We start from the raw sequence: 16,934 nt of genomic DNA on the forward strand, positions 1-16,934 counted from the left end.
TACCTTATTATGACAGCTTCCATGTAAACAAAGAATACTTATAAGTCGAGAAGAAAAAGGTGAACAGTGGGCTAAGAATATGAATAGACAATTCTGGGAAGAAATATAAATGGTTTATAAATACAAGATTTTTCTCAGATTCACATTTAAAAGATTTAGGAGTAATCAGGCACTCCTGTGTGCTGTTGATGGAAATATTAATTATGGTAACTTTTTGGAAAGAGTAATTTGTCAACTGGTATCTGGGTTTAAATTATTCTTGTAGACTCAGAACTGCTTCTAAGAATTTATGGTGTAAAAACTGTAAGTAATATGTGTGTGTGTGTACATTCATGCACATGCATGTATGAAAGAGTGAGCACAAGAGGAATCATACACACAGATGTTCATTGCAGCATTTGAGTTGCTTCCAATTTAGTTGAATGGCAATATCTTTAATAAATTTTGGTACATTCCTGTAATAGAATGCTGTGAAGCTGTGAAATATTTGCTAACATGTTTGTAAAATACAATAGGAATGTATAATAGCAATATATATTCAACTGCATGGTGCCTGTGTTTTTCTTCCAGATGCTTCTTTGACAAGACCACTTCATCATCAAGCCTCTGCTTGCCCTCACTCTCATGGAAACCCTCCTCCTCAGACTCAGCCGCCACCTCAAGTGGATTATGTTATTCCTCATCCTGTACATGCTTTCCATTCTCAAATATCTTCTCATGCAACGTCTCACCCTGTGGCACCCCCGCCCCCAACTCATTTAGCCAGTACAGCTGCACCAATCCCTCAGCATCTTCCTCCCACACACCAGCCAATTTCACACCATATTCCAGCCACAGCACCTCCAGCACAGAGACTGCATCCTCATGACATGATGCAGAGGATGGAAGTTCAGAGGAGGAGGATGATGCAGCATCCAACGTATGTTTTATGTTTTTTAAAAGATAATCACACTTTATTCCTTTTTCTTCTATTTCCATTGGTCTTTAAAACTATAAAATCTTTAGAAGTGATATAACTATCAAATCCTCAGCTCACTAATAAATTAATTCTTTACTAACTAGAACCTTCCTCTGTCTTATCCTGAGTTGTAAGTGTTAACAAAACAAGTTTATGTCTGGTTGTTTAGTGAAATTAAACCACGTTCAGGGTATGACCCAGGGTCATTTATTTTTACAAATCAATCCCCTTTGTCTTTTTCTGCAGTATTCCGTAGTAAAGATTAGTGTTAAAATTGATGATCTTGAGGGCCATCATATAAAGTTATCAAAGATTTGATTTATTATATTTATGAACAAGAGGGAAGAAGAGTATTAGTAAAATTTTCAACAACTGCCATTGAGAAAACAGTCTTCTTGGAGCCGGCCCAGTGGCACAGCAATTAAGTTTGCATGTTCCTCTTTGGCAGCCCGAGGTTGTGGTTCAGATCCACGGTATGGATCTATGCACCACTTGTCAAGCCATGCTGTGGCAGGCGTCCCACGTACAAAGTAGAGGAAGATGGGCACAGATGTTAGCTCAGGGCCAGCCTTCCTCAGCAAAAAGAGGAAGATTGGTGGCAGATGTTAGCTCAGGGCTAATCTTCCTCGGAAAAAAAAGAAAAAACAATTTCTTAACTTTATTTATAAGTTTACATATTAAAATATTGTACTTCCCAATCACTATGAAAAGACTATCATTGAACTTTTTGTTTTCTTTGGGAAGTTAAGATATGATTTTCTAATTCAGGACAGCAAACTCTGTTGGTCTAATTCTGCCTGCCTGTTTTTGTAAATAAAGTTTTATAGAAAAATAGCTACATTTGTTCATTTATGTATTGTCTATGGTTTCTTTCATACTATGAAGACTAAGTTATGTAGTTGCAGTGGAGACCATATGGCCTAATATTGCAGCCAACAATATTCACTATTTGGCCCTTACAGAATATGTTTGTAAAACTCTTGATCTAATTAATGATCTAGCACTTGTGTAACTTTTTCCTTTAGTTATAATTTAAGGCTAGATCCAGAATCTCTGGCTACTGCTGCCATTCTAATATAGCAACTCTTTATATAGAAAGTTACCAATTTAACATTTGTATCTTCAGTATCTGGTGAACTACTTGTCCTAAATCGTCAAGATTAAACATGCAAAATCTAAATGTGTTAGAAATTAATAGAACATAAGAATTAGACTATAAAAGTGAATCCCTGGAACTGTTTTTAAATGCCATTTGTTTAGGACTCTATGACCATTTATATTTGTAAATTTGACTGACTTTAGACTAGACAGAAAAAATATAATAAGCTGGGATGCACAATAAAGAATGTGAATGGAGCTAATATCAGTTTCTGAGATGTGTTACCATGTGTTTGCATGTGTTTGAAAAAAACTGCAGATGGCTGAAAAGTTTTTCTCTTAAAAGTTTTATTCATTAAAATAGGTGAATATTTTACAGTATAAAAGTGAAGTAAAATAAAATAGTTTCCATTTTCCTGCCTTATATGTTTATATAAAATAACTTTGTGCCTGCAGCATTTTCTGGGGTATTTAATTTTTAAAAGTTTGTTTCCATTCAATTCCTATTATTCTATTTTAAATATCTGCTGTAAAGAAGGTATACAAGATAATGTTAAAATTGCCTTTTTTCTTGGATGATTTTTGAATTGGAGACGTAATAAATGAGCAGTGAGAATTTGTGAGGTTATGGCTTCTTGATTTATTATTAATTATTAAATAATTTATTTTATATTTTTATAATTTGTTTAGAATTAATTTCATGACTAATTTATAGATATTTATATATTAATACTAGATTGTTTTTTCTACATTAAGAAATAACCAATTATTCAATTATTTCCAGTGGTCTTTTTGTGTTCTGTGTTTCCAGGCGGGCACATGAACGCCCCCCACCCCATCCACATAGGATGCACCCAAACTATGGTCATGGGCATCATATTCATGTGCCTCAGACTATGTCCTCACATCCTCGACAGGCTCCAGAGAGATCTGCCTGGTTAGTATCTTGTTTATTTCAAAACTCTGCTCAGCAGTTTATGGTAAAACTACTAGAAGAGATGCTTTTTAGTGAAAACTGAATTCCCTCTTAGCTGTGAGTCACTGCCTCTGGGCGAGTTATAGAGACCTAGAGAAGAGTAGGAGCTTGAGTTCTGGGGCAGGGAACCGCGTCAAACAGGAAGAGAGCTTTGGTGTTGTTTTTCAGAGGCGTCTACTATCAAAGTTAACTACCTAAATGGGGATCCTACTTTACACAACTTTTTTCTCCACCCCCCACCTTTGTTCTCAGATTTGCTTTACCGCTCCTAACCCCTTCTTTTGATAAGGGAAATCCAGCCTGCATCGTCCTAGGCTTGTGGTCTTTCCTAGAGAGATGGAAGCAGATTTGCAGTAATTTTCTTTCTGAATCCATTGTCTGTAGGCAGTCCTTGAGATCTTGATCCACAGTGACTTTTGAGGCAAAACATAAAATGAGAATAAATAAATGAAGATTTGGCATTTACCAATTATACTCTTTCTAAAACTTTGTTTACCCTTGCTTTATAAGGTATGAAAGTGTTTGCTTTTCTAAGTACACTCTCCCATTTCTGTTGGTAGTAAGGACAACTAAAAGTTAAACCATTCTCATCCTTTGCCAGGGAACTGGGAATTGAAGCTGGAGTGACTGCAGCTACTTACACACCTGGAGCGTTGCATCCTCACTTGGCCCATTACCACGCACCACCTCGACTTCATCACTTGCAGTTAGGAGCCCTTCCTTTAATGGTAAAACAGGAAGTTTTCACAATTCTCATTTATTCTCCGTCTAAAAATATTCTTCCTTTTCTAAATTAAATTTTTACTGGAGTTATTTTTTAATATATTAGTTACAGGTGTTTTAATAGAATTTTAGAATTATTATTAAGTGGAAATGGTGCTATAAAAAGGTATTAAATATATTAAAGTCTGTATGTGTATTTGCATTGTAAAATGTACACTTCTTAATGAAAAAAGTGGCAAAGTTTTTCTTTTATACCAAGAGGACAGTCTTGATGCACTGTCACTAGGACATATGCTTTCATAAGTGGTGATGGGTCTGTTCTGATGTATTCATACTTTATTTTCTCATCTGCAGAATGACTGTACTAATTCTCTATATCTGATTTGAACAGATTCAGATTTTGTTGATACTAATTTGAGTTCTAAAGAACAAGTTCAAAATTTATTGTTTGCTTTTCATAATACATACTAGTTATAAAACTAGTACAGAGAAGGGCGTCGTTTTGTCTTGTGGAGGTAGAGGCACTGCAGAGAAGTGTTCCAACATGTATGATTATACACGTGACTTCTGAGCAGGCTTTGGAATTGAGATTGGTGCTCTTCAAGTGGCTGCAGCTTGTAAAGAGCTATCAAATAGCATAAACACAAGGAACTGCAAGTTAGCTGGTATTTCTAGGTCTTAGGGGTGAGGGTCATTCAGCAATAAGGAATAAAGCTACCTTGCCAAGAAACTTGGACTCAGGAACCATTGAAAGGGGGATGTTCTGATCATATTTATGTTTTTAGAGTGATTTAATCAGATTGTAGTTAGAAAGACCACCTCCTCAGTTGTATAGAAAATAGATTTCAGGGTGGGAGGAAGGAAACTAGTTAGGGCATTATAATAAAAGAGGTAAAAGTTGATGAATGCCTGGACACAGGCAGTGGCATTTGGCATAAAAATGATGGGACACATTCGAGTAATATTTAGGATGACTCCCAGATTTCTAGTGTGGGTTATCAGGTGTATAGTGGTGCTGTTCACTAAGTTGGAAAATATTAGATGAGGGTTTAGGGAAGGGGTTAGGTGAGTTAGATTTTAGATGTATTAATTCTGAGATAACTGTGTGTATCAAGGTGGAATCTCCAGTAGGAAGTTAAGTTTATGATCTGAACCTCCAAACTGTAAACTGGTATCTGAGTTAAAGATATGTCGTGATCTGTCAATATGTAATACATACGTGTCACATATCTGTCATAATATATGAATCCATGGAAGTGGATTAGATTTCTAGGAAAAATGTGTAGACTGACAAGAGATTGGAAAAACCTTGGAGAGTGATATTACTGTATTTAAATGATAATACTGTACTTCAAACAAAGGATTCTGGGAACTGCCTAGAGAGGTTGAGGAGAAACAAAGTTAGAATAATGTCAAATTAATGCGGTCAGTAGTGTCTTACCACAAAAAAGATAAAGTTTGACAAATGTTGAATGCATTTGGCATTGGAGTGGTTATTGGTGGCTTTTGTCAGAATGATTTCAGTAATGGTGAGGGATGGAGATGGGGTGCTTCTCAGATTACAGTAAGGAGGATGAAAATGTGGAGACAGTGGATATAAACTATGTGCTTTATAAGCTTGGCTGTGAAGGCAAAGTGGGAAATGATTCCAGGTTTAAGGAGATAACTTAGCTTTGGAGACACTTGAAGGTATTTTTAGGTTTAAGACAGAACAACATTAGAGAGGATTTGTTTGAAGATATAGAAGACAAGGATGGGTAGTAGTTAATTAAAGATGGCCTGGGGTAGAGAAATAGGAGAAGATGGTGGCAGATGATAGAGAGTAACTTTGCATAGGAGAAAGAGGAAGCTCATCCATAAAAGCCAGAGGAAGAGAGACTAGAGAGGGTTACAGGACAAATGCAGGTTTAAGTAACTTTGGGGGCAGGAGTTCCTGTCTGATTTTTTGTTTTCCTTGGAAATGTGTAGGAGGTGGGTAATCTGCTGAGACTTGGGTAGTATTGATCTTAATTAATAACGAAAATTGTAGATATTTAAATAATAGGCTCTTTGAAGGTTAAAAGTTATTGCTTATTTCAAATTCTTTTCCACATACGAATTGTCTTTTAAAGCTATAGTATGTTGGATTCAATGAAAACTGATTAAAAAATAATTTTGGAGATGTGTTTATAAAGATGGAAGAATGGTGATCTATCCCAGAATTTCTGTTTCCTAATACAGTCAACTCTTATATTCACAGTAGTTATGTTCTGTAAAGTTGCTGCAAACTCTGAGTAAGCCAGTACTGAGCCATTATTCCTAGGGTAAACACAGGGTTGTTACTATATGCCTCTGGTTACAACCACCAATTAATACATAACCTTATTTTAATGTGTATTTCTGTTTAAAGACACCCGATTTGGTATATGTTAGTGATTCATTAACATTGAGCGCATGGCCAACACCACCATAATTCATGCCTGAATGAAGCTTATCTACACATAGTTGCGCTTCACAGCCTTCTTGAACTTAGGAACGCTAGCCAGCACTTAAACATTATGCTTGGGCGCTATTTTAAAGAATAAAATCACCAATTAAAAATACAAAAATGTGAAAAACATGGTACTGCAAATAAGACACTTGTTTATAGTATAAGAGCTGAAAGAAGGAGGCAGAACCTTCTGCCTCAGCTACAAACACACATGTCGGCAGCTCAAATTTTTTGCTGCTCTGTGCATGTCCACGAATGACTGTGACAGAACAAGTATTGATTTTGGAGTTACAAATAAATGTTATCAAATAGGCAGATTCACAATAAGGGATCCATGAATAATGAGGATAGACTATACCTAACAAAAAATTAGAAAATGCTGTTAAAACTTTCACTAACAGAACCAAAGAAAGAAAGGAGTAGGGTACCTTTGGCTATTAAGGAGTTATAGGAAAGGAAATAAAACTTTTATCTTGAAGTTAAGTTTTGTTGGGAAATTTTGTGCATTTCTTTTTCTTAATACTTTTTAATAAAGCTCTCTGAAATTGACAAGATCTTATGAAAATTTTACGCCTTATACATTTCTGCCACTAAGAGCATCGTTCTTAAGTTTAGGTATTTTCTGCTTAGGATTCTTTGTGCAAAATAAATCAAGTAGAAGAAACCTGTTATCTCATAGAACAGCTATTCTTTTTCTTCTGATTATATTTTAAGTTATTATATAAAAGATTGTATTTGATGAGGACCTTGTTACAGAATGCTTGTTTGGCGTTATGTATACTTACTGAAGTTGGATTTTGTGAGTAGCTGATTGGAGAGAATTGAGTGTCTGAATTATTCACTGTTAACAGTAAAACTCCACCTCTTCTTAATTGATTTAGCCCATCTCTTCTATTAAAATAGGTTCCTGACATGGCAGGCTATCCTCACATCCGTTACATTTCATCAGGATTGGATGGAACATCATTCAGAGGTCCTTTCAGGGGCAATTTTGAGGTATGTAATAAAGTTGATGAAGATATTTGCCACAGTATCTTTAATGCAGAGAGAGAATGTATGTATTATTAGTATACACAGTTGTATAGGGTTGCCACAGTGGCTGGAGATGAGAAGGCAGTAAAATATCTGAATTTCTGATTTGCTTCTGGAGGTTATTACAGAAAAGTTTAAAAGCAGTATTAATCTTAGTGTTAAAAGTTACCCAAGTATTTAAAGAAGAGTAATTGAAAATATCTAATATAAAAGAATGTAGAAATTTATTAAATCAATATAAATATCAGATAAAGAACCATACCATTAAATGTGGGAGGGGGGACCTTAATGGTTTTGACTAAGCTTAATTTTTAGGGAAACATTGCTGGAGAAAAAGAAACCTGGGTAATTCTGTTTGTAGCTAAATATCTTCTTATTTGAATTTTCAGGAAGAACAAATCATTTGAATATGACAAAGTTTTGTTTCTTCCTACCAATTTGGAAGTTGAGTCAGTGGGACTTAGGACAGTCGTTTGATTTGTTCCTTGCTTAACTACAATGATTTCATCCTACACGTGCATACATACTTAGTGACTTAAATAGTACCATGTGGTAATATGTTGCCCTGATTTGTAAGGATAACTTTGCCATACCACTTTAGTTGGCTGAGAAAAAAATGATAAACAACCATTTGCCTTACCATATATGGCTTTTTCAACACTTTATTTATATTGCAGGTTTATAAATATGGAACTTTATTGCTTTTACAATATTGACAGTGCTGTTCAAGGAATAATCATCCTGGCTTTTAATACTAGTTATTCTTCACCTTCAGGAACTGATTCATTTGGAAGAAAGATTAGGAAATGTCAATCGTGGAGCATCCCAGGGGACAATTGAAAGATGTACATATCCACATAAATACAAAAAGGTGAGAATTTATTCTATGAAACATCTACATTAGTATTGAAATGCATAAAATTTTAATATTATGGACCTTCTTTGAGTTTGTGGAGTCTGGCGACTACATTATTTATTGTTAAAACAATACATGCATATGGTTTTAAAAAATTATAAGTATAAAAAACATAGATACTCTGATGTTTCTTACTCTGCTGACCCCAATCTTCCTTCCCAGAAGAAAACTCATGGTTAAGGCCTTCTTAGGGAATCTTCCAAATATTTTTATGCATTTATAATAATGTGCATATGTATATTTTTTTCTTCCATTTTTAAAAATAACACAAAGGGAGTGATATGCACACAGTTCTGCACATTTTCTTTTCATTCTTTATCAGCACCCACAGAGCACCCATATTCTTTTTAATAGCTCACACAGAATTCCACCATATGGCAGTACCATAATTTAGCCACTTCCTTTGATAGACATTTAGTTGATCTACATTTCTTATATTCTACCCTCAATTCTTTATGCAGTATTATATCTAGAAGTTATGGAGTAGACATGTTAAATAAGTTTCTTTCAACAAATAACAATGTTCTGTGATAAACAGAGAATAATAAAGTGTGAAAATTACTGTTCTTTGTACTTTTTATCTGTTTTCTGAGTATTAATGAGGTATTACCACTGAATTTGTTATTTCACCTGTCTAATACTACACTTAACATTAATTTATTTGAATGTTATTTGAAACATTAATAAAATAAAGTTTATTTAGCTATGCTCATAATAGGGCAAAAATAGAGTTTATATTGTGTATCATCCGAATTGTGGATTAAAAATAGTTTCAAACTAATGAATTTTTTTACATTTTGCTTTTGATGCTGATTATGTAAGGGTCTTAAAAGAACACTTAGTGGATGATAGTCACTTAATTCATCCATTAGTTTATGACAGTTGTACCTGAGATTTAAGTTGTGGGTGAATATGTGGTTTTGTTTTGTTTTGTTTTTCAAATAAACACAGATTTTACTCAGTTGTTCAATAATGTCATCTCTACTAATAAGGTAACAACTGATTGGTTCTCACAGAGGAAACTGCACTGCAAACAAGATGGGGAAGAAGGGACTGAGGAAGACACAGAGGAAAAATGTACTATCTGTTTGTCTATTTTAGAGGAAGGTGAAGATGTGAGGTAACTAGACATTAATTATCTAAAATCCATTGTCAGAACTAATATGAGAGATTTTATTTGAAACTAGACTAGAAACCAAATAAAGATTACTCTTGGTTTTGCCTGTTGCCATTCTCTGACGTGTAGAATTGCCTTCTTATAGTGAGTGAAAGAATAAAAAGATTGAAGTCTTTGTATTACCAACACAGGGGTGGGGATGGGAAGTATACTGTCTGTTTTAGGGCCACACCAAGACTTGGCCATGGAAATTTTGTAGTCAAAATTGTCTAATATAAATCTTTCAGAAAAGAGAATTCGAGAGGCTTTAGTGGCCAAGACAGTTACATATATGTATTCTTCAAAGGTAAGGGAGGATCCAGATTAGCTCATGCAATTTGTTTTACAGCATCTTTTATAAATCAATTTTGTCCTAAAATTGCCTCTCAAATTATAGTACTATTCTTTTCTTGCAACTGTGTGATTTAGAAAATGTTACTATGCTAACCCAGTATTCATTTTTTTTAGGCATTTTCTTTTTATCTCTCTTAAGTAACTGTTTTGTTCCTATTCTGTTTTTTCTTGTATAACATAATCCCATGTGAAACAGGTTCTATAACTTATATAACAGAAGTGTATGGTAATTTTGTTGCCCTAATTTATAAGGATAAATGTTAGCATATTTCTTCAATTGGCTGAGAGGAAAAAAATTATAAACAGTTGTCTCCCATGCCACATAAAAGGTTATTTGAACACTGTATTTCCAATGAAGGTTTATAAGTATGGTAGATAACTATTTTTACAGTATTGACAATACTGTTCAAGGAGTAATTAGAACACTTCTTTTTAGCTACTATTTTTATAAAATATTAGGAAGTCTGAAAATGTATGACATCTCTTAATAGTGGATGACAGTAGAAATGGACATTTAAGTCATAACTTTTATCCCACTGTTACACCTAGATTTAGTGTTACCCTGTATTGCTTGGAAGCTTTCTTTATTTCTCAGTTTCTAATTGATAACTTAGTGAAGTGTACTAAAGTAAACATCTCCTTTTAAGTTACTTTTAAAAGAGTTAGCATAGTGTTAAGTGGCTATAACAATTTTCCCATGAAAACATTATTAACCATTAATCAGTCATATACTTAAGTTTAATATATAAAGATTCTCTAGACAGAAAATAATATTGCATATAAGCCATCCCTTAGTTAGTATGACATGGCTGCTATATATTTACAACATGAGTTCTAATGTTTTTGAGAGAGAATTAAATGAGATATATTTTTTAAAGTGCTTCACAAGTGCAATGATTTGGTATTAAGTATTTGCAGTATTATATAACAGAACATATTGCCAACTTCAGTGCATTGGCAGCTCATATATAGAAACAAAACTGGAATAATTGCCAGTGTAATTGTTGTTCTTAAAATTCTTGAGATTTTATATAGTTTGGTTCCATAGCTGTGACACTTAATTATCTTGGTCATTTATACATCATAGTGCCCAGACTGTTAATGTAGTATAGGTGTAACTTTCATTAAAGAGGTGGTTATTTATTTATTTATTTTTTTTACAGAAGAGAAAGATGTCTAGTAACTTCAAAACACTAGTGAATCACTACGTGTATCATTTGTTTAAAAATAAATGCCATGTGTGGTTGTCATAAAATTAACTTTTGCTTTTTGTTTTCTTTGCCTATAATAGACGCCTTCCCTGTATGCACCTTTTCCACCAAGTGTGTGTTGACCAGTGGTTAATTACCAATAAGAAGTGCCCCATATGCAGAGTGGACATTGAGGCCCAGCTGCCAAGTGAAAGTTGACACCATGTTTCAGAACTCTTGCCCTCCCTCTCCTTCCCATCCTCCTGGTACTGCAGTCAACCAAAGATGGCATGACTTACCTGCGCAGATTTGGAAGCCCTGAACTTAGAGTGCTGGCTCTGCTATATGGTACAACTAATGCTAGACCTACAGTTTATGTAAACAGTTGATTTTGATGTATTTATAAAAGCTTTTTTTTCTAGATTTGACATTTTCCCTGTATCATTTTACTGTATTTTTGCATGGTTCCTTGTATTGCATTTCTTTGCACATATTATGGGCTTGTGACCCTAAACTTGCAGGCAAGATTAGCTGCTTTAGTAAGTAGGATTTTGTGGTCTTTTTGTTTTTTACATAGTACCAGGTCTTGAGAATTATGAATTTTTTTATCCATTACTAACCTTTAATTTAATCAATCATGTACTTTAGTTTAATGTATAAAGATCCTCTAGAAAATAATATTGTGTATTAAGACATTCCTTAATTAGGACAAAATGGCTGCTGTATATTTACAATATGGAGTTCTGAGTTAAATACCATCCTTAATACTGGGAACAGAATACAAATCATATTCAATCAGATGCAGGTGGTATTCACATCACCAGAGTGATCAATAGAAATTTTCTTGGTGTATCTTTTTCCTTCAGCACAATGCAGATAGAGTTGAATATTGATATACATTTAGACTGCTGTTCTGATTGTATTTATCTTTTTCCTACATCATTTAGAACTTTATTTCCCTGATTAAATTTTTGCTGCTGTGAAACAGCTCTGATGAACACTAAATATTAATTTCAATTAGCTGGATTGTACATACTTGCAGATTTAACAAAACTTTAGGGAAATTGAAGAAGACATGTAGAATTTTGTTCAGTCTTCTGCTAAGCACGTATAGAAAAGATATCTGCTTATATTGATTTTGTAAACACAGTCAGGATTTAGAATTGCAGTCATTGGCAGGTATCTATGCATTCATAGAACTTCTGAAGGTCTTAGGATCACTTTTAAGGGATTTTTATTAGTTTAAAGATAAATAAAGTCAGCCGAATCTACATGTCTCTTGTTTTATTTCTCTTTAAACTTGAAAACAGTAAATCTGCAGATACTGTGAGGCACAAATTATACTGTCAACCTACTGTTGCTCTGGTTTTAGACTCCCACTTCATACATTACCAAGAGTCGATCACTGATTTAAAATTTTTAATTTCTATAGTTAAGATTTACTGCATAATATAGAATATAAAGATAAGTTAACGTACTAACATTTCTCCTTTGGAGAAAGTTTTAATCCACTTGAGGATGCATATTATCAAGATACTTTCATATACAGGATAGCCTAATTTTATTTGTCTAAATATGCTTAATATGCCCCAGATTGCAAATGCATCAGTCAGTAATATCACTGTCTGTATGTGGAAGACATGTTCCCATGGGTCATATGTGAAGATGTCAATAAGCTTGCATTAAGCCACCTGCTTTGTAAGTGGATTGATTAATAAATAACTTATATTTCTATTGTCTTTGTGTTTCATAATTAGTTTTTATAAAACAGTTTACATAAAACATCTTGGAATTCAAAAATAGTGATCTCACCCAGGTTGATATTTGCATAATTTGGTGTTTGTATTCATTCAGTTATGGCTGCTTGTCCTTTTTTTGTATTAGTACATGTTATACTGTAGTAATTGTCAGTATCAACATGCTTCAACCTAATATGAGTAGAGGTGGAGGATGGGCTATGGTTAAGAAATTTGGATATAAAATTTTTAAAAAGCATACTTGATGATTAAGCTGCAATTGTAGAAAGGCAGGGGGCAGAGAGAGAGAGAGTGTGTGTGACCCATGTCTGCTGTCTTACTGGGGAAAAGAGCAAGTAGACTGTCTTCAAGTCACCTGTGATGAATGTAGGACGGTGCCACTGGAAAACCCAGGGTCTGTGCCAAGGGACTGAAGAAGTACAGATAGATTTCTCTATTTTTTAATATTACATCAGATTTAGATGCATGACTACCTGTTGACCTGTTTAATAATTGCTACTAGGGTTTTTTATGTAGATACAGCATCATTACTTTAAAATTTATTTAATGCAAGTATTTGTGGTATAAACCTGAATTGTTAATACAGGAGCTTATTAAGCTACTGCAGTTAGTTACAGAAAAATATAATTAGTAATGAAACAAGTAAGGAAGAAAATAGTTTTTAATATTTTAACTTTTTGTGCTTTGCTTCGATGTGTTCCATATCCTGCTGTATCTTATGTCAAAATGAAAATTTCGGTAGCTGTCCAAATACTTTAAAACTAAGATTCTCTTGTCAGCAAATCCTTATTTTTATTGTTGTTAATATGCAAGTGATAAACTGATACTTGAAAGAGTTTTCTTACTTTGGTAACTTTATTTTAGCTGCTAGCACACTTCATTTGAACCATAACAATTTGACATACAGAAAACTAGCTCTGTTTTAAAATGGTATTTGTAACACTGAAATTAAAATATAAACTCTGTGGACATTTCATTGTTAGTTTTTCACAAATGGGAATAGTTTAATTCTGTAGAAAATGCGTCTTGATTTCTAGCTTACCTTCCATACCCTGTGAAAACAGTAAATTTTCTTGCTTATTCAAGACTTCATGTGTTACAGTATTGGATATATCAAGGTTGAAATATCTTCTTTCAGTTATGGATTTCAATAGTTTTCTTGAATTAAAAATTATGTCCTGGGCCGGCCTGGTGGCACATTCCGCTTCTGCAGCCCAGAGTTCGCCAGTTGGGATCCCGGGTGCGGCCACGGCACCGCTTGGCAAGCCATGCTGTGGTAGGTGTCCCATACATAAAGTAGAGGAAGATGGGCACGGATGTTAGCTCAGGGCTAGTCTTCCTCAGCAAAAAGAGGAGGATTGGCAGCAGCTTAGGGCTAATCTTCCTCAAAAAATAAAATAAAATAATATAAATTCTATTAAAAAATAAAACTATGTTGAAAAAACCACCTCTTACTAAGAAAAATTAACGTTACCAATTTTGTGGTTGGGCCTCCTGGGGACAATCTCCTTTTTCTCCTGTGTATTCTGTACAAATTCGTAGGCCACACCGAAGATTTTTTGGAGTTGTGAGAAGAATATAGGCTTTGGTATCAGACTTGGGCTTTGAATTGTGCAGCTTTGAACAACTTAAGCCTTAGATTCTCAAGAGCCTTTGTAGGAAGAATGTTTTGACAGGGGAAGTGGAAGAGATGTGGTCAGTCTCCCATCACTGCATCCCAACGTGCTATTAAAAAAAATGGATGCCTTTCACCGCACTGCTATCTAGACTGCCACACTGTTAGTATTTGCTCCGAGAATAAGTTGTCGTGGTGTGCCTGGGTTCCTTGAGCTTCACTGTTAGCCACACACTCCCTAAAGTTCTGTGTTATCCGTTGCTGTGAAATAGTTATCTGCTGCTTTGTAATCCCAAAACTTAGTGGCTTAAACATCACAGTCTGTTTCTGTGGGTCAGGAATTTGGGAGCAGCTTATAGAAGGCATATAAAAACAAAAACATGGATAATCACAAATGAGGTCCAGCTTTTAAAGAATTGTTTGAGTGGAGGCTCGTGAAGGCACAAGAAAGGTTTCTTTCCACCTCTCTGGGTCTCCCTGCTTCTGAGCAAGCTTATAGGCCCTAGAGTGAGACAGACCCATGCATCCTGCCCAGCCAGCAACAAATTACCTGGTTACCCATATAGGATAGATAATGTTGACCTGTTGGTCAAGGTGAATGCAAGCAAAGCCAAGGAAAAGGCTTTCCTTTTGTAAGAAAATGACCTGCCCCTGCCCCCAAAGAAATCAGCAATGATAGTTAGTATTTTTATTTATAACTTAGTTTGGGTAACTTGAGAGAAAATTTTATCCTAACCACTCAAACCTTTTAAGTTACCTTACAACTGTTTTTCCTTGCCATCGAATTCAGTCATTTGCCAAGGTTCTGTCATTTCCCCAAAGATGCCTCTACAACCTGTTTCCATTTTTTCATTCTCCACACTCATCCAAGTCAGAGTTTTGTTACATCTTGCCTGGGAAACCTTTAGCTTTCCAACCCACTATAATCCATCCTTCGTGCTGCCCCCAGGGGTCAGCTTTCTGAAGCAAAGTTTTGACCAAGTCATTATCCTTAAAAACTTTCCATGGTGCCTCACTTTCTGAATCTGTTGCAGCTTTAACATGTCTGTGATTCAAAGGCCTGAGATTACTTTCTGTTTTCTCATTGTTCCTTCTTGAATGCCTTTGCCATCTCTGCCTGCTAAAATCTAACCCTTTCTTCAAAGCTCAGCTCAAATGACCCCTTCTAGCAAGCCTTCCCTCATCCACCCCCATTTTGAACTCATCTCCATAGTGCTCAGTATTTTATACGTTCTGCCTCTTAATAATAATTTTGTTCCTGTGTTTCTCCCCTTCCTTGTTCTGAACTTGAGAGTATGGCTCATACTTTATTCTTCTCTCTGTTCCCTGCAGTGCCTTGCACACACTGACATTTTAATTTTAATAGAACAAATATATTTTATCTTCTAGCTAGTTAAGAGAGAAAAGAAATCAGAGGTAGGCAGAAATGGGTAGGAGTGGGGAACAGAAATGGGATAAGACCAACTGGAAGGGTGGCAACATGGTAGTATATTAGGAAGATAGCTGGGTTCTCATAAAAATCAGCTGGTGAAATGGTCATTTGCCCATTGTCTCAGTCACAAATTAATGATATATAAATCCCACTGGGCCCTTGATGCCCTCACTGTGATACTGAACAATGGCTGCTGAAAGTCACCATGGACAGAAGTGGACAAGCATACTTCAAGGATATAGAAACCACCTACATGAGCTGAGCTTTTAGACTTGTCCTATATGATACATTAGTACCTAACCCAAATGAATCTTAATAAAAATTCAATAACAAGTACCTTTTTTGTTCGATGCACTAGAGACAGAATTGGTGCACAAAACCAAACACTTGCCCTCATGGAGTTTATGTTCTAGTGCACTCATTAAATTAAGCAGCTTCCAGGAGTGAAGTTGAGATGGTCCTAGTGGCCTGCCATTGGGATTTCTAGGAGGGCTGTGAGGTTTCTAGCCCTGACTTAACCCGGGGCAATTTTTGCTTCTTGAAGTTCTTGAGTTCTCCATCAACAGTGGCTATCTGATTGTGAAGTATTCCCAATGGAGGAAGTTCCTGGAAATCTAAGAAAACCCCAAGACCAGGAGAAAGAGGTGGGTATCTGAATATGAAATTGAAAGTGAGGAGAGTCTGACAAACAGCAAACAAATCTTCGGTGATTTAGAAGGGTAGTCCTGACAGCCAAGAGTCTACCCAAACTGGGGGATTTGGTGTCAGAAAAGAAGAGTTCTCATTTGGCACTCCAAGACCTAAACATTTGTGTAAGAGTCCCAGAATCTCTGTCTTTCTGTCTCTGACTCCCTTTCATCAAGTTGGAAGACACCAGGCAACAGCTACCTTGAAGCCCAATAGCTCCTGCCAAACCAAGCCACTCCCCTTGTCTCCAGTCATGTCAGTCCAGTACTGGTGGTCTGTGCTTTTGCTTGGGGGGTTTCTCTGCCTGCAATATTTTCCCTTCACGCCCTAGCCGCTGAAGTTCATACGTACACCTTTTTGAAGCAGTTAACCAAGAAATGAAAATAAAGTGAATTGCTCATGTAGAATTTTACCATACTGTAAAGGGCCATTGGCCTTCAAGAAATTTATCCTTGGTTAATTTTCTATTTGATTTCCTTGATAACTGTCAAATTTTTCCCATTCTTTCTGCCAAATGTAAACAGAGTGGACAATGGTAAATATAGTGGAAAGAGCACAAGCTTTGGAATC

General features: G+C 35.4%; 1 protein-coding gene across 12 annotated transcripts in view; it reads left to right on the forward strand.

The window, feature by feature from the left end:
- The window catches only part of RNF111 (ring finger protein 111), an 84,127-nt gene extending 72,654 nt beyond the window's left edge, over positions 1-11,473 (forward strand). For 8 of the 12 annotated variants that reach the window (XM_046654001.1, XM_046653993.1, XM_046654002.1 and 5 more), the window contains 7 exons: positions 571-919; positions 2,841-2,993; positions 3,634-3,760; positions 7,129-7,221; positions 8,033-8,128; positions 9,166-9,293; positions 10,975-11,473. In XM_046654001.1, coding sequence (XP_046509957.1) covers positions 571-919; positions 2,841-2,993; positions 3,634-3,760; positions 7,129-7,221; positions 8,033-8,128; positions 9,166-9,293; positions 10,975-11,092 — 1,064 coding nt within the window. In that variant the 3' untranslated portion in view covers positions 11,093-11,473. The remainder of the gene's footprint in view (positions 1-570; positions 920-2,840; positions 2,994-3,633; positions 3,761-7,128; positions 7,222-8,032; positions 8,129-9,165; positions 9,294-10,974) is intronic. The other 4 variants (XM_046653999.1, XM_046653997.1, XM_046653994.1 and 1 more) reach the window with 3 other exon arrangements.
- Positions 11,474-16,934: the final 5,461 nt, after the last annotated feature.

The sequence above is a fragment of the Equus quagga genome, chromosome 2, assembly GCF_021613505.1.
Source record: "Equus quagga isolate Etosha38 chromosome 2, UCLA_HA_Equagga_1.0, whole genome shotgun sequence".
Lineage (NCBI taxonomy): Eukaryota > Metazoa > Chordata > Mammalia > Perissodactyla > Equidae > Equus > Equus quagga.